A 25,473-nucleotide genomic window follows, 5' to 3' on the forward strand; every position below is an offset into this window, starting at 1 on the left:
TTTCAGGTAGAAGTCAAGTTCTTTTACCTTTAACTTTTCGAAGTGTGTCCTGCTTGACCACTATAAATGACACCTTGAAATCCTCAGCAGATTTGCTATCATTCATCGACAGCAAGCGAAAAGTCCTTTATAGGGAAGACCATACTCCAAAATCCTTTGTAAGCGACAAACTGAAATATTTTCAGAAAGCTCAAGAACGAGATCGAGTAAAGGTGCTCCACGAAAAACTTCAAGAAGCCTCTCAGTCAAATAAGCTGGCAACAACCCTAATAAACCTGAAAAGGAAGTTTCCATCTCACATTTGGAAAGATCGAAAATCGCGTAGAGAAAAAGAGAACAAAAGAAAGCTAAGGTGAAAATATAAAATTAAAGGAGTTACAACAGAGCCGAGCATACTTGCTTCTCGAAAAACTCACCTCAAGAGAGGTACGTAGCTGGAGAGGTGTTTGATGCAATCAAAACTGACAACAGTTTTACAAGCATCCCAACCATTAATGCTGAGTTTACCGGGAAATTGGTCAGGCGTCTTCATCTCGACCCTCTGCTATTGCTGCTTAAAAAAGGCGTTTTTAATAAAAACATTATCCGTACCTTGAAGGTAGTAGTAGCCTGCAGTTTAAACGAAAAAAGCACTGAAGTTTCAAGCTCGAACGAGGACTCTGCTGAGAAATCGGACGAGGAGGATATCCTGCAAGAATTAGCAGAGGAGGAAATCCAAGAGACAGTGGAGGATGTTCAAGAGTCGGTAAAGGGAGGCGTTCAAGAGGCTACCAAAGAAGCGATGGGAGACGAAGCAGTGACACTAAACTAATCACTTGTTGATATACCATGTATATATTTCTTACTTCTGTTGTTGTTATTTGTAATGACGGTGTACCGCCACGTTTATCGAACCTTCTTATAACGGGGATACCTTTCAATGACTCTAAAGAATTTAAAACATGGAACTTAGTGAACATTCAAACTATAAAAAGTAAACATTTTTTAGCATCACGTTTGATACATAAGCACAACCACTGACTATTTCATTATATTAGTCAAAACATCATCAAAAAGGTAATAAATTGGTCCCACCCCTTCAAATAATTTTCTCCTTTTTTTCCTGGTCCCCCTTAGTGCCTGTTAGTTGGGGCTGATCCCCCCCTAAATCCCCCCCGCCCCAACCAGGCGACAAATAATGACTGGTCCCTAACGAATACCGGCTATAATATGGAAACTCATCCATAGCCTGCGAGAGCAGACGCCTTTTACGGCTCTTCTTTCACCAACCGGGAAAAATCGGCGCTAAAATTCAATTCAATTCTTTATTTCACACTATATGAGGTGTTTACATAAGTGTAAGTAGGTAGGAAAATAAAGTAGCTGACAAATAATAATTAACTAAAAGACATTAAGTTCATTTGTGTACAGTGTCCAAAGTAGCAAGAGCTTTCTTGTTGGACACCGTCATGTTGAAATAATCGGCAGCATTAAAGGGAGGAATAAAATCTCAGATAATATCGGTGATACAACATATAAGCAAGGTCAGATTTGGTTGGTTAAAAGATAGGACTTCCATTCTTTCTTAAACTTTTGATATGGCAGACCCTTGAGACCAGGCAGTACAGTCTCCCAGATTTTTGGAGCGGGATGAGGGATAGCATGACAGGTTATAAATAACGTTACCTCTGTTTGCCAAAAACAAAGTAAAATGCATAATTCTTATAAAAAGTTTGCGGTGTGAAAAAAGCCCCCCCCCCCTTAAAAAAAGAAAAACACACATAGTTGAACCTTGAACTTTATTGGTCCGTTTGCAAAAACAAACTTGAGAATCTTTTGTTTTCTTACACTTTATATACTTGTAACAAAAGATATGTATTTTTAACTTTTGATGAATAAAGACTTTTTTACTACTTTATTATTATTTTTTTTTTTTTAAAAAAAACGGAAAGAAACTTTTGAATTTTATGAGGCTGACAGTTTTTTTTTACTGAAATGAAATGTTTTTAGTTCGAATAAATTTTTCTTAGTTAAATTAACTCTTTCTAAGCTAAATTAAGTGCTTTTTAAATCGACATTATTATTATTATTATGGATAATCTTCTTCCAAGTACCCTGGTTCCAGAAGTCACACTGTAACATGTCTTCCATAAAATTTCCTGCAGGAAATTCACATATTACTAGTAGTAGTGCAGTGATGGCAAATTAATGTACCATTGTGCATTGTGCAATGTGCATTGTTATTGCAAAATTTGCCTAATATTATTTATAAACTACAGAAATACCTTTTTTGACTCTATACAAATCCAGTTTCTTAGGGCATTTCCTTGGTGTTGAGGATAAAAGCTTAACAACAATTTCCAAAACATCACAAAACACCCTACATTAATTTGCATTCCATTAATTTTACTCTTTACCCTGTCCCTGTAGAAGGTAAATTAACTTTTAAGCAAGTTGTTACTTTTTAAAGGCAAAGAAAAGGTATATTCAGCTTTATGCTTAGCTTACATGCATAGTAGTTTAAGAAATGATCCTCATGGCCAAAACATGTGGCTGGTCACAGTATGGTAGCATCTGGAAACTCCTCTCGCACGGCGGCCTCTCCACAAGCCTGACACAAGAACAAAACACAGTAAACACATTGTACAGTCACACCTCTTTGATTTACAGACACCAAAGGGACATTATTAACCAAGTGTCCACATTACAAAGGCATCTGTATTATGGAGGTAGAGATTGTATGAAGTTTGATATCTTCTAGATCAAGAGAACTGTCCACAGGTTTTCATTACTGTACCAATTTAGAGGTTGTTACTTAGCGAGGAATAATAACTTCCCACAAGTATTGGTCAAGAATCACAGAAGAAACAAATCAATATTTTTACTACCAAATCCCAGAAAAATAACGACAGTGTTAAAAAAGACAAAAGCTGAAAAATAAAAGCAACACAGAAACATTTTAGCATAATTATACAGTGGTTTAATCCTTTGGCCATGGCCAGCAAGATGTAGCAAAAAAACACATTTTTTTCAACATTTACTCTTATTTGGACTGGTTTTTGGCAAATTTGCTTAGGAAATGGCAAAAAATGAGTTTTGCAACAATTAGGGCATATTTGTAATTAAATAGCTTTTTTGCTTGTGGCACATGTGCATATGAAGCCAAAATTTGTATTGTCTTGTTTTGTTTTTCTTTTTTTGGCGAATCTGTAATAATTTCGATCTTTCTTTCTCACTCTCTTTTTACCCTTTGCTTTTATGAGGTTTTGTTGCCCTCTTTATTGCCTTTTTTGCATGGACTTGTGGCTGGCAAACGTTTTAGATATATAGGGAAGGGACAAATTCAATCTACAAAGAGTAGTATGTAAATAGAAAAATCAGCTGGTCGATTTTTCCCCAAGATGCTACTTGGTATTTTTGAGTAACTCTGTCAAGATTGGTCACAATTTCCAAAATGAGGAATCAGTGGAAAGTTCTACATTGTTTCTTCGCTGACATTGCCGCTTACCAAGTTAAAAGCTTAAACTAGAAGCTTTCACGCTTTCAGTTTAAGGTATTAACCTATTTTCCTTCCAAGGAAGGAAAACATGCATCATTCTATATGGACCAAAAACTACCAAAGTGGTCATCAAAGGGTTAACTGAAGATGTAAATTGTAAAATATTTAAAAGAAGTCATTGAAAGTTAAGTGCTCAAATCATTATGAGTCAATCTCCTATTTTTTTACTGTTTAGGAAGTAGTTTCACCTTGGACTGTAGAAATTTTGATGGGCTGTCTTCACTGGCATTGAGTGCTAAGACATGGATCATTCGTTTGACTCCAGCTTCTTTTGCAGCTTTAGCTATAACTCTTGCTCCTGTGTTGTGCACATCATCAAAAGAAAAGTTCCTGTAGAGATACAGTATTTATTCAATTAAATGCTGCCCTCGAATAAACGCCACCCTCACTCAAACACCACAGATGGAAGCAAAATAACCAATGAACTCCCCCCTTGAATAAATGCCGCAACTAATCGGAGGAATGCGGTATTTACTCAAAGGTAATAAGAAAAACTTCTGTATAACTTGGTAATTTACACCATCCATGGCAGACATTTACGATTCTATCTCAGAAAATAAGGGAGACACTGGAACCTCTAAAGTACATAATATTTACAAACGATTTACAACAACTGTTGTCAGTGATTTTAAAAAAGTGACATTGAAATAAACGCCGCCCTCAAATAAATGCCGCCCTTCAATAAACACCACACTGGAAACACTAAAAACTTAATAAGTGTCACGGCGTTTAATCGAATAAATACGGTACAGCATTTATCCTTTACCCTCTACTAAGTTTATGGTGTTAAATAAATTCCAATCAACACTGATTACCGGGGCCTAGCCGAAGGCTGGCACCGGTCATAAAATGCAACGCGTTTCTGTGTTTTCAAAGTTACATTGTTAGGGATATATCGCTGACTGAGATATATTGCTGGCTCGTTACTTTTGGGAGTGTTCGCTGAGATATATCGCTGGTTCAGAAATTTGAAGTAGGGAGCAACAACTGTAACCATGTAAATATCAATTTGATTAGTTTGCACACGGAATGGTTTAATGCGACTATATTTACCACATATCAATAAATGAGATCCCTGTCTATTGCAAAATATTGTTACAGTATTCATCCTAGCGATGACAAAGCTTGGTGGACGTAGAACTGTGTACACTACGACAAAGCAAAAATCTTAACTTACTAAACTTGCATGCGCCAAGCTTTGTTTATGCGTTTCAATACCTTACAATTCGCACTCCCTACAGGAAACTTCACCAAATATTTTTCAACAAACAATTAAAACTCATTAGGAGGAAGTCTACAACTGCTTTGACTTATGAAGCAACAAAACAAAATATTTTCAAATAACCTTTGTCACGCAATATTTACGTTAGCGAGATGCGCAAATTCTCAACTGTTCAAAAGCGGGATTCCCTAACATTTTGTCTTTTCACATTATTCATTAGACGTTGATGTACAATTTGTATGTTTTTCTCCTTGGTATTCTTAGCTACTTTGGATTCTTGTTGCTAAGAAATATCTTATTATTATGTAATTGATCTGAACACGTGAGAAAAACTGTGTAACTTGACAGCCTAGGATTGGGAGTTGACATTATTCATTACACCTTGTTTTCATCTCTAAAGAATATTTGCAATAAAAAAGATTTTCATGTCGCCCTACAAACTTGTTGATGAAAATGACCCTTCCACGTGGGTTGCCAAGACAAAATTGGCCCCGGTAAAATTCACGAAGTGATTCTTGTTTTAATCATGTAACAGGCATTTTGATATTCTTTGTAGAAGAGAGCATCAACATCACAATTATTTTAGTATTACTGTATACCTTGTTTCATATTGTCTACCAATCAAGTTAATGACACAGTTAGAATGTGTGAACATTTTAGCCACAGATTCAGCATCCTTGAGGTGATAATCCTGTGAAAATTAATTTAAAGGCATGGCTGTATTGAGTACTAACTTGCTTATTCTTAGACACAACAACCTTCATCTTGGAAGTACAAATGAAAGGGACAAGAATAAGAGTAATGTCTTAAGCCATGGTAAATGCATTTTTAAAAAGTTTATTTATTTATTTAATCACTTCCACCATATGAAGTGGAACACACAACAGCAGAAATACAATTTAAGTGAGTCCTAACAGATAACCCACCAAGCCCAGGAGAGGTTGACCACAACATCAGAGACCACATCCCCTGCTCTTCATGAACAGTGGTGTGGGTTCTTTTACGTCCCACAAGAACCAGGTAAGTGAAAGTGCCGTAAAACAAGACCTACGGTTTTTGTCCTTATCCGAGAAGACTAGAAAGTCTAACCATTTGCAGATTGTCTTCGCAAAGGCAGCACTTTCTCCTCAGTTATTTAAAGATTCTGAGTGTTGTTCTGGCCGGGGTTTGAACCCACGACCTCCCGCCCAGTAGTCCCAATTCCTCAACACAAAATTATCAACAATGTTCAAGTACACCACACCTCAAAAGAGCAAAATAAAGCTTTACATTAAGAAAATCACTTTTTCAAGATAAAAACAGAAGATTCTTTAGGAATTAATCATATGACTTACAAAAAACATTATTTGTCCCAGATCCCCCATAAGCCTGAGGTGCCTGTAGCCATACTCATCTCCACGATATGGCACAATGATCTGATTTCCACCACGCCCTGTGAAAAGAGGGTGTACCATTTTAGACAACTGAAAGATGTTAACACAGGAAGCAAAAACTTGATCAGTCAGACATAGCAAAATAGGGATGGGTTCTTTACATGTTGCATGTGTGATTGCAGTGTACAAGAAACTGAGAGCAGGTTTAATAACCAAACAAAGGAACTGAGTAAGAAGACTTCTTCAACTGTTGACACATCCAGATTAAGCTCCACCATGATGTGGGTCACCACATTTTGCCTTAGCTGTCCATGCATACTTTTAAGACTGGAATTTACAAAGAACAATGAACAGCACAAATTTTCTCCCTCACAGCTGATGGCTGAATTACACAGGACCAAGAAAGATAAAACTGGACATTGCCAAAATTATACAGGTGCCCTCTGCTACTGCTTCAAGCCACGTAAGATCTAAACTCTGCCCCCCTTGATCCTCAGTGAGATAACTGAGCAGTGGCTAATGAACATAGAAAACTACTTTATATATACTAGGCAGTATCACTTGAGTAGTCAAACAAGTTTGTAGCCCCATTCAGCTGTAATTACCTAGTCTATTGAGGACATAATTATCGTCCTAAAAAGTCAGTACTCCCAAATACAGTTGCAACCACTCCACTACAAGAGGATCTTCCTCCAGGACATGCCTTTGGCAGGTAGCTGACATTTCTCTGAGATAACAGAAAAAACTAAATTAGTTAACTTAATAACAGATGCAATATTTTTAGAAGGTAAACCTATAATTTGCTCCGTTCTGTAGTTATAAATAGACAACCTGGTCTGATCTTTCATCAACAGACTTTTCCCTGGGTTCAATTGTTTTCCCCTCTCCACAAACCTAACATTTCTAAAATTTGATAATTTGATCAGACATTTTTTAATTCTATCGGTCATAACATTGTGAAATACGTTAAATATACTGTGTGATAAAGTTATGATAATCGCAATATGATGATAACTATTGGAGCTGTTGTTGAGGGCTGCAACCTGGAACACATGTCATGGCTGAGCTCATTAGATGTTGTAGGTGGTTGAAGTGGAAAACTGAGAGTGGCACTTTTTTTAATTTTTTGAACGGGTGAACATTCATTTGCTGCAGCTGCTTCAAAAGTTATAACATATCTTTCTATCACTCACCTGACAAGAAACAGCTAGCCCAAAAACTGGTCTTGCTGGAGAGCCTACATGCAAAAAAGTGAAAGTAATGATGTACATGTGCTAAGCTTTTACACTGACTTTAATATGTAGTGGAAATAGGAAAGGGAGCTGAGAAAAAGCAGCAGGCAAGATCTGCATGCTAAAAAGAATATTAAAAGAAATGCTCACCAACAACAGATCACTCACAACAAGTCTACATAAGCACTCTTAAAAGAATTATTTTCTGACAACAGTTGTAATATTATTACTAATAGCGCAAATATGCCAACCTCTGGAGATCAAAATTCTGGAGACCATCTCTTTTGCATTACCACCCCCATCAAAAATATCAATGACCATTCCCCACCCCCACCCCCACCCCCCTACCAAAAATATCACGCAAGTATATATATGATGTAGGACATACATGTAACATGAGGCACAGAGACACAGACCATCAAAATTCGCTTTTTAATTTAATAATCTTTATCAGTGATAGAACAAGTGCAAAAATGCCCCAATTACAAAAAAAAATTTTGGGATAATATGAGTTAATTTCCAAAGTATAAAAGCACAGAAAAGCACATGATCAAAAGTTGATATTATACATGAGATTTGGTGACCTGTGAGGGAGATGGGGAGATGGTGACGATGATGATGATGAGGATGATGATGATGATGATGATGATGTTCTGGGAGAGCTAACATATAACTATGCTTTCATAAAAGGTATCCCTGGGTATATATTTCCACCTCTTCAGTGCTGACCTTTCCAACAATATCACAATATCAATGTTGTTCTTGTCCACTTGGTACTATAATACTTAAAGAATGATTATAAAGGAGCTAGGTGGACTGGGGCAAACTTGCCAACACCCAAAAGACAAAAAATGTGATTCTGAACCTAGAGCTGGGAAACGTAGTGAGAAATGGGTAAAATGTCATGAGATGTCTTAAATTTTCTAATTGAAGGACTTTCAGTAGAGATTATGGGTATTTGAAGTCACTATATCACTTTAGAGCTTGAGCAGTAAACATCACAATAAATTTTACGATTTACATTATTTAGTTTTTGTAATTTCCATGGTTTGTTGGAGCCATTTTGAAACAAGAAAAACAGTAGGCCTGCACATTTGGTGGCAGCAGCAAGTCACAGTTGGCTAAAAGAATAAAATCAAATGCCACCGCTAAGTGTTTTCTTTGGGTTGAACTGGCTATCTATTGATATCTGACTTGGAAACAACCCTACAGCTCCAAAATTTTTTGAAGTTTGACTTTTTGAGAAAGTGTAAGAAATCAGTTTCCAACTCGTGACAGCGTGAGACAGGTCCTACAATCGTGAGACTCATGAGACTTGGCAAGTCTGGTGGTGGTCAAAATAAAAAAATTAATGTCTACAACTTTGCAACTGCCGTTTTACAGATTGAAAATACATAACCACATGGCCAGCATCATGTTTTAAAAATTTATTTACTTTCTTTCTGGGAAAACAGTGGGTTCTTTATTTTCATTTGAGAGTGTTTCTAGCAAAATAGCTCCTTTGAAAAGATATGATTCTTATGAAAAGCTTTTTTATTGTACACTGTACTATGGTTGAAGTTTTAATTCTATCTTAGATCAGCTGTACCCTACTAGTAGAGTTGCTTTGATCCTTCCTAGATAAGTTGGGAAAGAGGAAGTGACTCTGCCGACATCTTTACACTCCTTTGATTTGCCGATAATCATGTGATTTGGATGGGTTAGATAAGTTTCATACTGGATAAACCAGTTTTATCTCCGCACGCATATGTATTCTGGAGTTTTGCTGACTTTTTCTATGCCCACCCTCCATGACAAAACAAATGGCTGCGGCTTCAACTTCAAGAAGTAATTTTGAGAAAATTAACCATTCAACATTCAGTTAACTGCGGTGGAGCACTAGTCCTGTTTTTAGAAAAACTGGAAAATGCACCCCGATTTGAGTTGAGTTTTCTTTTGGATTTAACCATGCTTAGCCGATTTTACTTGAGTGAATGCATCCACAATCCAGTAAGTGTTACACAAAGTTCTTGGATTATTTCCTTCTTCAGGAAATAATTTCTATGCCTATTCTTTTGTATTTGCTCATTCATAACATCAATTCAAAATAAGATCATGAGGCTACAGAATCCAAGTTGCATCTAAATGATCAATGCTTTTAATATTTCACGTGTATCCGTCACTTCTGGTTCATTTTCCAGGTACTACTTGAAATTTATATGCCAATATGTTTTAATGGTTTTCTAGATTTATACTAAAAAATCCAAAATTAAAGATTTTTATAGCTTATTGACCTTATTTGCACCTCAGTTTTTTGAATGAAAGCTTCAAGAAACTCCCACGGACATTAGTTTCAAAGCGAGGTTGAGCGACTCAGTTGGTTTGAATATGGAGCATGCCCAATATGAATTGTCAAGGACGTTGGCAGAGATTTCGGGTGATGCTCGATATATTAAGTCAATATATGCACTATTGTCTCGTTCTATTGTGTGAAGTTTATAGTGTTATTGTGTAAGGGCTAGGGATCATTATTGTGTTCTTTGTGTCGTAACACGAGACTTGTTATTCACTTGGTATATCACGCACCAGCCGAGGTTCCTTCCTCTTCCAGACTTATCCTGGAAGATCGAAGGAGACTGTGTTCGCAGGGTAGCTATAGGTCAGCTGAGTTCATTTCGCTTTAAAAAGCACACATAGCAAATGCTTATCAAGTTACCATTCATGGATTTAAATCTTTACAAAAATTTTCCCAGATTATACAGCGCATTAGCAAGCATAGTTAATCAAAGTTAAATAACGATACATACCACACAGTTTCATTCTTGAAACCTTGGCTTATAAACATGGCGGCGACCAACAAATCACGCCCGCGCGAAATCGGGTCAGTTTATCCACCATTGTTAAATTGGTACGTAATGTAACTGTAAAGAAAGAGTCGTGCGCCGAAGCAGCTGTAGTGATACTATATGAGAATCTTGAGTATTCACTTTTATCTATTTATCTTTTATATTATTTACTTTTCTAGTTATTTATTTATTTATCTACTACTAAGAGGTAGTTTTTTTGAAAGTAAAGGTTATTGTACAGTGAGCCGTCAGGAGTGCATCAGAGTTACCGTATTTATTCGATTAACCGCCCTGGGCGCTTATTAAATTTTTGGACCTTGAGAGTGGGCGCTTATTCGAGGTGGGCACTTATTCGAAACTGGGCGCTTATTAAATTTTCTCTATTTTCAGCAAGTGCAGTATGTTTATATTGCGACAAATCAAAAAAAGGTACTAACAAAACGCGAAGATGTAACAAAGCAAGTTTCTGTAAAATACCCTTAAGAACTGACTCCGTCTTCGGGGAAGTCTCTTATTAGTACTTATTCATTTTTGTTGGATGGGAGGGAGAAGGGGGTGGGTTTTGGTTGTGGGCGCTTATTTGAGTTTGAGTGGAAGGGGGAGGGGGTGGGCGCTTATTAACTTTTTCTGCCTTTAGGATGGGCGCTTATTCGAAGAGGGCGCTAATTCGAGGTTGGGCGCTTATTCGAATAAATACGGTACTACCTGTTTGTAATGTATGATCGATTGTTTACTATTTTTTCAATGCATGAAATTTTTTGGGAGGTTCCTCAATCTGCAACCTCTTCCGAATTAATTAATGATTTATCTGTTTGCATACAAACGGCGTCTAAACTAGCCTCCCACGCAGACGTTCTTGGGGGTTGGTCACGCGTTCCTGCCTCTAAACTTGAACCAACCTCGTTTTCATTCACTTCCTGGATCCTGCCTCTACTACAATCAGTTCTTCCGGCCTTAATTCGATCACCAAGAATATAATGGCATCTTCTAGTGATAGAAATTTTCGTACTTTCATCGTTCTCACGTCCAGAAAAATAACGGATGATGTATTGGGAACGTTGAAATTTTTGTGCAAAGACGAATTGGCAGAGGGAGAGATTGAATCCACCAATAACTCCCTAGAGTTTTTAGAATTACTATGTAGACAGCATAAGATTTGGCCCGGAGATATGGGTTACTTGTCAGCCCATTTGGAAACTGCAGGGAACTTTAAACTAGCCAAAGAGATCAAAGAATGGGGTGAGTGTGTATATTGTTCTATTCATGTTGAAGGCAAAATATAACATGATGTCCGGCTGCGGTTAAGCCAAGTAAGATATGAATCAGGCTCGTATTTCCATTGAAGAGCAATCAGAGAATTTTAACAAGTTTTTTAAAAACTTTTAACTAAGAAGCTTTTAATACAAGTATCTTCCTCTTTTTCGGATCTACAATATAAAATGTATCCTGCGCTGAGAGTAGATATAGAAGTATCTTTCGGCGGCACAAGTAACTTACAAACGATTATGTTGATTCACATGTGATTCACGTATTCTGATATGTAGAGAACTGTAGTTACGATATTGTATCGAATATTGTACTCCAGATATGCTAAGCTGTTTGTTAGACACGCACTAGTACGTGCGAACGTAAACAAGCCATGTAAAAAAAGCCGAGCGACGGGAATGTCTGCCGCGCGCTGCATGAGAGGACACAGAGGCTTTTTACTGGAAGTACAATCCCACGCAGGGATGTTTTCTCCGCTGGCAGCTAATCCGACTTAATCCCATTTAATATGTCGCGCTCCTCGAAAGTGCGAAAATTTTCTTGTCGTGTATTAGATTTCAGATACATTTTCTTAATCTTCATTTCGCGCCAGAATAAATTAGTTTGCGCGTAAAGCGGTCCTGAAAAAATCACAAGGTTTGTCCCACTTCGAGTCCACCTTCTGGAGATACGCCGGCTTGGTAGCTAGAATACATTGCCGAGGCGAAGATCTGGCATTTTTTCCTCCTCGTCGTATTTTCTCCACGACAAATGTTTATATTTGTGGTGAGAATGCAGCGCATATCGGTGGATTTTACTTCATGCGGCTTGCTACTTCTGAAAGAAGAGTGCCGGATTTCATCGTTTTGTCCATGTTTACTAGTGTTGGCGAATGTAAGGTAAATGAACCGACAACTGTAAGGTAAGAGTTGAAGTTTTAAATTTGTTACTCGGCGAAAAATCGTGGAATTGGAATGCGTGAAACCCGTGGGTATTACCTCTGTTACCTAATGTCATGCGATGACTCCTCGCTTTTTCGATGCGTAACACGGATACAAGAGATAAATTTCTTTCGCAAAGTGAAGTATAATTTACTTAACGAGACCATTTGACGAATATTTCTCGTTATATGCTTTATTTATATTTGCTTGGCTTATTCAGGCTACATGCCAGGAGTTTGATGACAATGTTTGTGTGCTATAATTATGCTGGTACGTTTTGGAACCTTTATATTGAAACTCATGTAAGCCAAATGTTTCTAACCTCTAGCAAAACACTCTTCTATTGTGGAGGAACTTTTAACGTCTTTCGGGGCCCAATATGGTGTCAAATTTTTAGGGGGGAACAAAGCTTGATTTTTGGCCAAACAGACTATAGCTTTTTTGTCTCTGAAGAGAGCGCGAGGCAAACGTCCGTCACAGAGCGCGGTGTAACCCAGTGATTCTTTAGGTAGAGCTAACAAACATAGGCTGCACTTTAGGTGGCACACCCATGGGTGCAGTGTAACCCAGTGATTCTTTAGGCAGAGCTAACAAACATAGGCTGCACTTTAGGTGGCACACCCATGGGTGCAGTGTAACCCAGTGATTCTTTAGGCAGAGCTAACAAACATAGGCTGCACTTTAGGTGGCACACCCATGGGTGCAGTGTAACCCAGTGATTCATTAGGTAGAGCTAACAAACATAGGCTGCACTTTAGGTGGCACACCCATGGGTGCAGTGTAACCCAGTGATTCTTTAGGTAGAGCTAACAAACATAGGCTGCACTTTAGGTGGCACACCCATGGGTGCAGTGTAACCCAGTGATTATTTTAGGTAGAGCTTACAAACATAAACTATACAGGTGTACATCAGATGGCAACAAGTTTTCCAGTTAAAACTTTGTCATAAAGTGCTACACCGTGGCACTTAGACAATTTCTTTATCGCGCGCTTGATACATTGTTTTAAAGCACAATTGATAGTCAGGAGAAGTCGTATTGTCTAAAATCATAGCAAAAGACAAATTTACACACATCACAGAGGTAAGGTTAGACTACGAGTAGTCCCCCATTTTTCCTCAGGGATAGTAGAGCTAGCAAAACGCGAGCGCGCGTGAAAATCAACCCCCACGCGCGCTCGCGTTTTGCTCGCTCTACTATCCCTGAGGAAAAATGGGGGACTACTCGTAGTCTAAGGTAAGGTAAGGTAATACAAGGTATTTCCCTTAGGTATATTTACATTCAAGTATAGAAATATAACCAGATAAAAACTAAAATAATAACGATATAACAATAAAAAACCTGCTTCACATTTAGACCTTGTGTAAAGATACATATATCTAAATTAAGGTTTTTTAATTTTCCGTTAAAAAAATTATTGCCGCACCTTCAGAGACAAGCTGTTCTACAACACTCTTCCGTTATAAGAAAGGCTTCTCTTTTAAAATTCAGTGCGGGGTTGTGGAACAGCGAGCTTGTTTGTATTCATGCATTTTCTGTTAGGTTATAAGCGATTAAATCGCATGCAGCGACGAACAAAACGCGAAGCCGTCAGATATTCTAGAACCGTGTTATTTACAGTGCTGTGCATTATTATTGCTTAACTAGCTAACTACGCGCTGATGGAAATAAATTTCGCCCCTTTAAATTTCGAAACAATTCACTGGTACTGTATAGTCATAATTGGAAGGGAAAGTTAGCACGCGAGCAGGGCGATTCTGCTGTAGTTTCTGCAATGTCGAAGATATTACGGCAATGAGGCTCCCGAGGTCCGTTCCCGAAATCACAACTACATGTAGTATGAAATGAACTCTGCGTGCAGACGTCTCCTTTTCATGGTTAGGTTAAATAAACCAACGGTTTGTTTGGGTGGGTAGAAAACGAAGACCTAAGACCTAAGACCCAAAAACGAAGACCCCCTCAAAATCACTTATAAATATCTAGAAACGGGTATCTCGACCTTAGATGTGTAAGAAACAACAATATCTTCAATTATACAAAATTTCGACCAGGGTCTTCGTTTTCTACACAACCGCGAGACGGTTTTTTGGTGATTTTATTAATTTTTCCGATCCATTTTTTGTTTCATCTCTATTTTCGCGGCTTTTGCGATACAAACTAAATTCATTTTTAGTTGTGATGGCATTACACTGCTTAATCATGACGGCTTTGGAAGAAACTGAATATATTGCGCTTCGCGATTTCGCAAAATTGCTGCGAGAATTAAAATATATTTTCTTCCAGAAAAGCGTTTTCACGCTTCTTTCTCCAGTCAATTATCTCGTTTTCTAAAGGTCCTTGAGAACTGAATAAGATAATATTTTATTACCTACAACCTAACCCAAACCTGATTTATTTTGACCACATCGAAACAAAACTGGAAGAAGAAAAGCCTTTTATTTTTGCCGGCTTCGGCCTGCCGACGCGATCGTGTCTGGTTTGCTTTCATATGATGACATTTTCCTGACAGAAGGGTGTCGGGAAAAACACCTCGCGCTGATCATACGTGACAAAATCCGCCGCGCCTAAGCTAATGAATAAAAGTCTCCTGGAAGGCTCCATACAATTCCTTATAACAAAATTATAAGGAATTGTATGGAGCCTTCCGGGATACTTACAGTGCAAGCCCTTTGTGTCTCCTCATGGTCCCAACACAGCATTTTCCTTCTTTGAATACGACCCACAGATAACGCACGGCAAACAAATCGGCAATAGAAAACAAAGTTTTTGGAAAAACAGGGTACATTGAGCTAGTGAAACAAACTATTAAATAATTTAAATTTTCCGTTTGGAAAATAATCGTCCTCGCAGCACACGGTGTGAATGTTTTGTCTTATTGCCAAGAGTTTGACATATTTTTGCTCTCAATTGTATCAGGCCTTCCTAAGGGGCCTGATACTCAGGCTATCTCAATTGTCGAGCGCCAGAGAAGATGTCACGCAAAATTCCATGATCCAGTGCATGAGATAATTTAGGGTAACACTGAAGTGAATGATGCATAATTTCGTTGCATATTTTTGGAAAGGAGGTGATTTCTTAAAATCTTATTGAGCAAAATGACCCCGTAAACAAGTTGCATTCTTTCACGAACCGTAAAAGGGACAGAACAGAGTTCAACATCTTCACGTGTAAACCGCGTTTTATACAGCCAATGGCAAATCAGTATTTTCGATTATAGCCATCAGTATTTAAAAAGCTACAATCACAGACAAAAGTAGTTGGAAAGGTTGCACAACTTAACAGTAGTCCATTTTAAATCCTGAAAAAAGAGAGTTTTCTCTTTTGCTTAATATCCCCCGTCCCCCCTTTTTCACGCACAAACATTGTTTTGATCAACATTGGGCTAGGGGCGGGGGGAGGAAGGAAAAGAAGAGGTAAAGAAGGCAACCTTCCCAACACTTTTGACGATGATAAGGAGAATAGGAAATCAACTTTAAACGCTTATAAAACTTGTCGCATTTAACATTTGATTGAGAGTATCTCGCCCTAGAACTGTGCTGATAATGCACTTTAAAAACTATCTAAGAAATATAATGAAAGTGATATTTCGGTAAAATAATAAATAGGAGAATTTTGCATCTGACGTGTGTGACATTTCATAGCATGACCACAAATCCACTGCGTGAAAACGCTTTCTTTTAAGAACGTCAGAAGAAAACATTTAAGGGCTTTAATTTTCCTCATGAAGCAAGAGGACGCTTTCTTCGCGTGGACTATGCAGAAAGAATGGTAACAGGTGGTCTATTTCACTAGATTTAACGAAAAGTCATGGCGGTATTTTTAAGTAAAAAATGCTATACGATTGCTGTCGTTGTCATGTAAACATGTATCTTTTTCATCAGCGGCATTATTCCTGGTTAACTTTTTCCGTTTCCTATCAGCGAAATAATTTGAAAGATGTTACAAATAGAAATGGCATAAAGGCTGCCACAATAAAGTTTTTTTTTTCATTCTGGCGGTGTTAAACTGTCCTAGAAAAGCGTGATGTTTGTAGTTGCGAGGTAGGAGTGAGATAAGTGCCCAATTAAAATCTTCTAGACTGTATTTTCGTAAGACCTGAAAGTAATACGGAACCTCTATAAAAGAGTTTATTCAGCTATGTTCATAGCCTGCGAAGCGCAGACGCATTTCCGGTCGTCGCTTCTCTCCCTCCGAAAAATAGCTATTTTTCGGAGGGAGAGAAGCGACGACCGGAAATGCGTCTGCGCTTCGCAGGCTACTATGTTCAGTGTTCATATAGAAATTGCTGTCCTAGCGTCGCCTGTCAATCATTCAGTTAATTTGAGAACAGTAAACAACATATATGCACAATTAACCAACTTTCAAACAAGAAAAATGCAAAAACATGTAAACCATGTAAGAATATGGACAGCTTTTGTCGCATTTATCTACGGGGATAAATTTAACAACTGTTTCCCAACATTACTCCATTTAAACAGTGCTCCATAAAGGTCAATTAGCAAAGTGAGTTTAATTTCAACACTACCCATGGAGTAATGTCGTATTTTACTTAGAATTAAGCTAAATTGTCTATGAAAATTCGTTTGGTTAATTAATGTCGTTGCAAAGCCCCGAACAAGTCAATTAGGGTATGTTGTCGTTAGCGCTACTATAAAGGAATTATTTTCGGCTACAAGAGTGGAGTAATGTGGTGTGTGATGACTTTGCCTGTGTTACCTTTTTTAATTAGATTAACGAAGACAATAGACGCCTTATTCTAAATCAAGAGCGTACTTTGTTCTCGTTTTCTGAAACAAGTTTCGAAAAGCAGTGCCACAAGGGCTTAACTAAAGTTATTCAGCCAGAGAAAGTGGCCTCTAGAATTCGGCAAATCTCCACTCAGCCTCACGAGTTTGCTCGCGTGGCAAATTGGCGTGTGCTGAAATTCTGTAAAATGGGGGAGCTCCTAAGGAATATGCCAGCTGCAATGTCGCGATCCGAATGATTTTTGGGGGAACTGGTGAACGCACTATATCTTGCTTTAACATTTGGAGCATATCAACCTATGCTATAGTCAATAGCTTTCACCGAAAATAATCTTACATTTGTATTTTGGCCCTCTTCCTGCGCCCTGGACTGAGAGCAATAGTTGTACTTACCGGGTTGCAAAACATGCCGAATATAAACGGGTGTGTGCGCCAAAAACTGTCTTAACAAGGTACGGCAAATATTTTTTTTAAACAGAGTACTGTTTACGAGTGTTTTTTGAAGACGTTTCTACTGACAAAAAGTCGTCGAGTTTTGACCTTTTACGGCCACACGCAGAATTTTCAGACAATCACAGACAAAAGTAGTTGGGAAGGTTGCACAACTTAACAGTAGTCCATTTTAATCCTGAAAAAGAGAGTTTTCTCTTTTGCTAAATATCCCCCGTCCCCCCTATTCAATGTTGGGATATAACAGAACAATTACACGCACAAACATTAACGTTTTGATCAACATCTAAAGTCGTCGAGTTTTGACCTTTTACGGCCACACCCAGAATTTTCAGACAATCACAGACAAAAGCAGTTGGAAAGGTTGCACAACTTAACAGTAGTCCATTTCAATCCTGAAAAAAGAGAGTTTTCTGTTTTGCTAAATATCCCCCGTCCCCCCTAATTCAATTTTGGGATATAACAGAACAATTACACGCACAAACATTAACGTCATTAACGTTTTTTATCAACATTGGGCCAGAGGCGGGGGGAGGAAGGAAAAGAAGAGGTAAAGAAGGCAACCTTCCCAACACTTTTGACGATGATTGTAGTTTCGCTCTCTGCACCAAAGACTTTACCATAGTAGCAACTGAAGACGAACTGTATTCTTGCAGAATTCCAAACATTCGCATAGACTGTTAAGCAACACAACAGTAAACAGAGTAAATACCAACGAAGGAACAACAAGACATCGCGCTTTTGTCCAAAGACTCACTTCAAAAAAAATTAAATGGACTGCATCAGGCTATCAGCGGTTAGAGAATGATCTTGACTCGCACAGAGCATAATTCTCCATACTTGGCCGGTAGCTTAGGTTTAACCTACCGTGTACAACCCAAATCTGAAGATCTCACTATCCGTGAAAATTCAAAATCCTTGAAACAACACTTATGAGCTGGGTCTCAGCTTCAGCCCAGGAGGGGCGTGGGGGGGAGCTTAACTTTTGTATCCCTTTTAACTGCTGGAAATGCACTATCACAAAATAGGAATCACTCACAACTATAGAACGCTTTCTAGATGGGTAAGGGGCTGGACCTCGGGACGGAGCCTCCCCGTACAAATATTCGTTGAGTACCCCTCTGAGATTTCGGGCGGAGCCTCCCCGTATAGACCATCATAGGGAGTACCCTCCCCCCGGGCATACCAGGAAATAATCACATTCACGGACAAAGAAACTTACATGCATGCATGTACGGTTATTCCGTAGATCCAGGATTTACGGAGAAAACCTTAGATGACAGAAATATTTATTTAGCCGTAATACTAAATTAAAGCTTTAGGTTTAAACAGAGGTCAAAAGAAAATTAAAACACTTTACAACTGCATCTGTGGTCAGATCCGTCAGGAACACATCAAGAACCATAAACCACACTGAGGAAATGATTACTCAGTATGCATGCAATTCTCTGTAGTGCTAGTAACTTTAACTTTAACTTTATTATTCCATCGTTCATATACGACCAGGGGTCAAAATGATAGAAATTATGTTATGTAGAAATGAAGACTGAAGGCTAAATTACAAAACTAAAACAAGATACAAAACTTAAGAATTGAGTAAGTTTACACTGATGCAAGCAGTCCTATAGCAGTACTAGTGACAAATAAACTAACAATAAACTATGAGAATCCTGTGCTAATGAATTCCGGCTTAAAAAGTAAAGTTTTAATTTCTTTTTAAAGTTTAAGTGGTGATGAAAAACGAATCTCCCTTACACGACTCTCTTCCCACGAAAATTATTTTCAATCTATTCTTGGTTCTGTGTCACACTGCGTGGTTATTTTAAGGACGCCACCTTATTGTTCGGTTAGAGTGGCGTCATATAATTTTAAACTTGGCGGGTAATTCATTTCACTGCCGATCACGTAGCCTGCGTGGCAGGCGTAAAACAGGCGTAAACGCCTGCCACGCAGGCTACCGATCACGCACAGCAAGCGATATGACGTGCAAACTTTATATTTCTTTCGTCGACGAGTCAAAAGATTTATACGTGGAATAATCTGGCCAGAGTAGCTGACGAAGATCAAAACGGTCCTGGCTTGTTTACCAAAAACCGTTTATTTTAAAAACAGCTTGAAGCATCTGACCTGATTTGTGTTTGCACAGCGAAATATTCATCGCCAGTGTTAGACGTTAAGAAGAAGTAATGCAGTTTGAAACTCTCAAGAATAATTCTTAAAAGCAAAGGTACTGTTTCTGAACGAAAAATATTCCTGGAAAAAGAGAAAAAATATCTTGCACATTTGCATAAACAATTGAAGCCTGCCACTAATTAAAGGTTTCGTGTTTCGCGCGTGATAAACTTTTGCCTCTGGTTTTCACAGTGTGTCAGAATTCAATATTCGTTACTTTATATGAGGCTACCAGCCGTTAGAAAATCTCAATCTTTAATCTCAAAGTGAAATTTTGACTCCAATACTGCAATTTTGGTAAATGAAATTCATTCCTGAATTATGAATGGAAAGCGCTGATCAAAAACATGTCAACAACAGGAGCCGATTAGTATCGGCTCCTGGCGATAATTACTATAATGGCTGTCAAACTTCAAATGTTTGGCGACGAAACATGTCACGTTCACGTGAAAGTAGAGACTGCGCGGGTCACGGAAACAACAGACAAAAATAACCTTCGCAGCACGCGCGCGAACTTTAAATAGATTTTAAAAAATTATCATTGGGCACAGGGATTCGCTCTCTTAGCTCATTCTCTCTTGATACCGGATAGTGATTTATAGCTCTTGCGGGTTGCGCCGACAAGAAAACCATACAGGATAAGGCTTTTGTTCACACATAAGAACCGTGATTTCAAATGGCGTGATTTTTGTAACTGAGCGAAGCTGCGCCGAACTTGAAATCGAAAATAGATCGTCAGGCTTCTGCCACTCTGTCATCGTGTGAACTGGTATCTTCGGACCGTAGGGGAGGGTTTGTTTTCACCAAACCCTCTCGGCCAACCGTTCCGGCACGATGTTCGAAGTGTGTGAACTAGTTGTTGCTGTTCTGTGCTGTTTATTGTACAAGCAGTAGGTTTTCATGGCATGTCGGCCCAAAAGCTATCCAGTATACTGTAAACATAGGCAAGATAAGTTACTCCTCGTTACTGGGATAAGAAACAGGAAGTTTTTTAAATGTGAGATGGCCGAGAAAAATTTCAAAACTCGTTCTTTTTACACGAGACTACCAGTTATAGTTTTTCTCTCATACTGCGCAGTGTGCAAAAACCTTTATAGCGCAGCTCCCGCGCGCGCAGAGGCGCCTCACTGCTAAGAGAAATTAGTAACCTATGAAAGCAAGAAAATTTGGTTATGACGTAGCGTATGCCCGAACGACCGCCCGTACACCCACTACATGTAAGCCGATGCCAACTGTCAGGTTATTTTCGCGGGAAAGCGTATTGCCACCCGCGTCTTGTGAAGCAGACACAACTAAAGAGTCAAGACAAAAATGGAAAACGAAAAATATTTCTGTATCCGTGTTGTTTAAAGTATTAAGCTTAGATTAATTGTCATGTCCACAAATTTGGAATAGAGAGGAAAAAAAGACAGTGGACAAGAGAAAGTAGCGCGACAGGAAAAACATAAAATTTTGTGGCGGCGGGATGCTGGCGGCCACCAGGGTGAGAAAGGGCGACAGTGACAAAAGTGAACAAGAACACCTCCCACATTTCCTCCATAAAACTTGTAACTAGGAAGTTTATGGAAGTCTCACGTTGTAATCGTGCAAAATAACGGCAAAGAAATGTACAGAAAAAGAGTGCTGCTCTATTGTTGTTTTTTCACCGTTCTCGTTCCTTTCAGCGCTTAGCATTACATGTGCGACTTTATATTTTGTTTGAGCAAATTATAAAAATTATCGAGAGCTTCGCTTTCATCCCTGGCTAAATCTATATATTATCTTCAAAAATCAATCTCTAATATAAATTAACGTACTTTAGATGAAGACATATCTACAAATAGTGCGAAAGAAGTGTGTTTCAGAATGAGGCCAATACTACAGTATTTGTTTTACGTTATTTAGTGATTGCACCTGTCTGCTTATTGCTTATTAGGGAACATAAGATCCGAGGAAGGCGACGGCAGCGAAAACAGCGCCACCTAAAAAGTGAATTCGCGTTCATTCAGTGTTCATCGCGACAGTTCCAACTAACTTACTTTAGGCACTTTAAGATCCAACGATGCGGACGGCAACGAGGACAACAAAAAACAATAGGTTTTATAAGCAAACTAACAACTTTGCTCGTGCACTACGCTTTTTTGTACATTTCTCTGCCCGTTTTCGCTCGACTACGACGTGAAAATGCCTAATTTCACGTTTTATGGACTACGTAAACAAGAAACGACGAAATTTTATTTCTCTTTCTGAACTTGGATATGGTCCCTAGGAATTCAAATACAGGAGTGTTCACCTACATTTGACAAAGTAAGTGTGTAGGAATAATTGCGATAAATGCTAAAAGAACGCAATTAAATCCACTTTTTAAGCGACGTTCTCGTTGCTGTCGCTTCGTTGGATCTTAAAGTCCATTTTGTCAAAATTATGCGAACTCTCCTTTGGTTGATTTCCTAACAACCATATCCATGTTCAGAAAGAGAAAGAAAATTTCGTAGTAGCTTGTTTGCGTTCCCCATAAAAGGTGAAAATAGGCATTTTCACGTCGTAGTCGTGATGTGACGGCAAAGAAATGTACAAAAAAGCGTGATGCATGTGCAAAGTTGTTGTTTTGGTCATCGTAACCTTTTGCTTTTTTAACGTTCCCGTTGCCGTCGCTGTCGTCGCATCTTAAAGTCCCTGTTGCTATGTTATGGCGCTACGCACGATTTACTATTAACGCCACTATGCATACATAAATTAATAAAATACTAGAAAGTGATAAAAATTCGGTATCTGTTTTCAAATATATGGTTTTTTCTTTTTGATTCTTTGACCCTTCAGAAGTAGTATTGTTTGCAAAAGTTTTTTAAAACACGTGCCCTACAGCCATTTTCGCGCAGGCATGCGCACGCATGCGCAGGCGACAGTCCAAGTCCTGAACACTGGGTGACAACCTCGTTCCCAGGGTCCTCTATTACGTGTCCCCTGGAGCGAGAGAGGGAGGAGCAGTAGAGCATCCTGGGAACGAGGTTCCCCTGGATGATATCTTCAGAGGGATGGGGCGCTAAGCGACTTTTTGTCTTTATTTTAGTACCACGACGAACAAGCAACCTACCATACCAGTGCGAATACTTTGTTGGAAGGGATGCTGTCGTAGATCAGATCAAGGAAAAGTTGACAACAAATTCATCAAACATGATTATTATCATCGCTTTACCTGGCATGGGCAAGACAGAGGTTGCAATCCATGTCGGACACTTGTTGCAAAAAGAACACTGGCCTGTTGTGTACGTCAAGGAGAAAAAACTCATAGAGATCTGCCAAAACATTCTCCATCAGTTAGATCATCGACATTGGACATTAGACAGTGATGTGATTTCACACTGCAAGCGAAAGCTATCGGAGCACGAAAAAGACACGATAGTCATTCTTGACAACACAGAAGATGCACAAAAAGATAAAGAGTTCGATGACTTTTTTGAATTCATGGTGAAGTTTGCGCCGAAGATTCGAACCATCATAACAACACAGTATGACATCAACAGCCTCGATTCAGCAGACAGCATTCATAAGATTCGCCTCGATCCTTTAGATCCTTGCTCATCTTCTGAACTTTTGTTGAAAAGGGCACCGCGTATTCCAAAAGCTATTGCTGAAGAGATTGGCAAGTTGTGCGACGGGATACCCTTATTTCTTAGCTACAGTGGCTCAATGATGGCTGATGGATTCTGCCCCGAAGTTTTTGCCCGAGAGCTGAGAAAAAATCCCGTGAGAGTTGTACGCGATAACGAACATCTAACCCGGTTTTATACCAACATTGACCGCTTTTTTCGCCTTTTGCCTGAACTGGTGTTGAGGAACCTAGTCCGCCTTTCCGTATTCCCAACGAGTTTTTCTGTGAACGACATCCGGTTTTTGTTCAAGGATGATTTTGAAGTGGAAGTAGAAAAGACAAAATTGATTCAGTGGTGTTTGCTTAAAAAATTGAACGATGAAGACGTTTTTGCTATTCATCAGCTTGTTAAGACTTATTGCAAAGAGCAAAGAGAAAGCTTAGGCATGGCTAATGAAAGGTGCTCCGCAGAGACGGCTTTCAATCAACACTACCTCAAGATTCTGCGAGATCTTCACAATATGTTTCTCACAAGAGATTCATCAAAGGCCATTCAAAGGTTCAGGGAAGATAAAGCAAATATCATGGAAGCATTTGAGATCTGTCTTTGTGACTCTAGTGAGCCCGACGACAAAATTTTTGCTATTGATGTTGCTAATGAAGTCGTGGACTTCTTAGCTAAAGTGTTATCACCACCTATGGAATGCACCCTTTTGTATCAAAAGTGTTGTGAGATCGCTAGGGACTCCATACGTGACGGTAAGAGACTTGCATACAGCGTAAATTCCCTTGGTTTCCGTTGTTTAGATGACGCAGAACACTGCAAAAGCGACGGTGCGGAGCATGCTTGTAAGAAGTTTGAAGAAGCTTGCTCAATATTCAGAGGATTGCCAAAGGAGACTCAGAAATGCGAGAAATACGCTCACGTAACCTCCAAACGTGGCTTGTGTGTGTTACTCCAGGTGAGAGACTTTTTTTTGTCCTTACTTCCAGTAGATTGCTTTTTTCATGAGACATTAGCTTGCGTTAATCCGTCAGGATTAGAGAGCGAATGTAAGCCTAAGAAATCAGCCGACATTTCGCGACACCACTGGTGTCCCCGTGAAATGACGTCTGAGAAACAAGCGCAGAAATTCCATACTGATGACGCTTCACTACCCAGATCTGGGTAGTGCTTCTGATTGGATAGACTACGAGTAGTCCCCCATTTTTTCTCAGGGATAGTAGAGCGAGCGAAACGCGAGCGCGCGTGAAAATCACCCCACGCGAGAAAAGGCGACACATGTGCGTGAAATTGACTAGATGGCGGAATTTCATTTTGTACTGAGTTTAATTTAGCAACGATCTAAATTTAGCGATTTTAAGAAAAAATCGCTAAATTCGCTAAATTTAAGTGTCGCCAAAATTTCACGTAGTAAGGTAATTGATAATCGCAACTGATCAGCTTTAGGAATACAGTCTATGGCATTTGCTCATATTAATTTTCTTGCTTTTGTCTTTAAGGGAGATGTAGAAGGAGGAAGGAAATCAATCCTCGAGGGAATCAAACTAAGAGAGGAGTTGGGTGTTCAACTGTATATCGCTGCAGGAAACTGTGATCTTGGACGTAAGAAACTAAATATTCGCTTGGCACGTCTATATCATTTACCTTATTTACTCGTACAAGCGACGAGGCCCTTACTAAGCGCCTCAAATGCGGCGCTTATTGGAGGACGGTGTTCATTTGAAAGTTGGACGCGGTGAAGAAGGGTAGGCGCCATATATATGATGTTGGTGTTTCTCTTTTTTTCAACTGCGGCGCTTATTCGAGTAAATATGGTAATTAGTAGCATCATAGATGGTGAATAGAAGGTCTCGGCAGTAAGACTGCACAGAACAAAGCGACTAGAATCCAAGAATGTAGTTACCCGTATTCCTCATTTATTTTCGATCGCCTAAGCATGCCAATAAAACAAGAGGGTCATAATGGGCGTTTAACCTATAGCCGAGAGTTGCTCAAAATTTTCAGTCTGCTGAGGCTAATAGGTACGGTGATGTCTTGTTTAGGTGCTAGCAGAGCAATCGTAAAAAATGTTACTGATACTTCCGAAAATTCGAGCACCCGGCCCATGCAGTCCCCATACAGTCAAACATGGCAGTAAAAGTAGAGGTTCATCGAGG

At 39.0% G+C, this 25,473-nt stretch overlaps 1 protein-coding gene and 1 pseudogene across 1 annotated transcript; one reads left to right on the forward strand and one right to left on the reverse strand.

The window, feature by feature from the left end:
• Positions 1-2,121: 2,121 nt before the first annotated feature.
• LOC140937896 (NADH dehydrogenase [ubiquinone] 1 alpha subcomplex subunit 9, mitochondrial-like) lies at positions 2,122-7,686 on the reverse strand (annotated as a pseudogene).
• A 3,471-nt stretch (positions 7,687-11,157) lies between these two features.
• Positions 11,158-25,056, forward strand: LOC140937897 (uncharacterized). The gene is made up of 3 exons (XM_073387466.1): positions 11,158-11,429; positions 22,792-24,275; positions 24,817-25,056. Exons 1-3 carry the CDS (start codon positions 11,168-11,170, stop codon positions 25,054-25,056), a joined length of 1,986 nt encoding a protein of 661 aa, XP_073243567.1. The 5' UTR covers positions 11,158-11,167.
• The last annotated feature ends 417 nt before the right edge of the window (positions 25,057-25,473 follow it).

The sequence above is a fragment of the Porites lutea genome, chromosome 5, assembly GCF_958299795.1.
Source record: "Porites lutea chromosome 5, jaPorLute2.1, whole genome shotgun sequence".
NCBI classification, from domain to species: Eukaryota; Metazoa; Cnidaria; class Anthozoa; order Scleractinia; family Poritidae; genus Porites; species Porites lutea.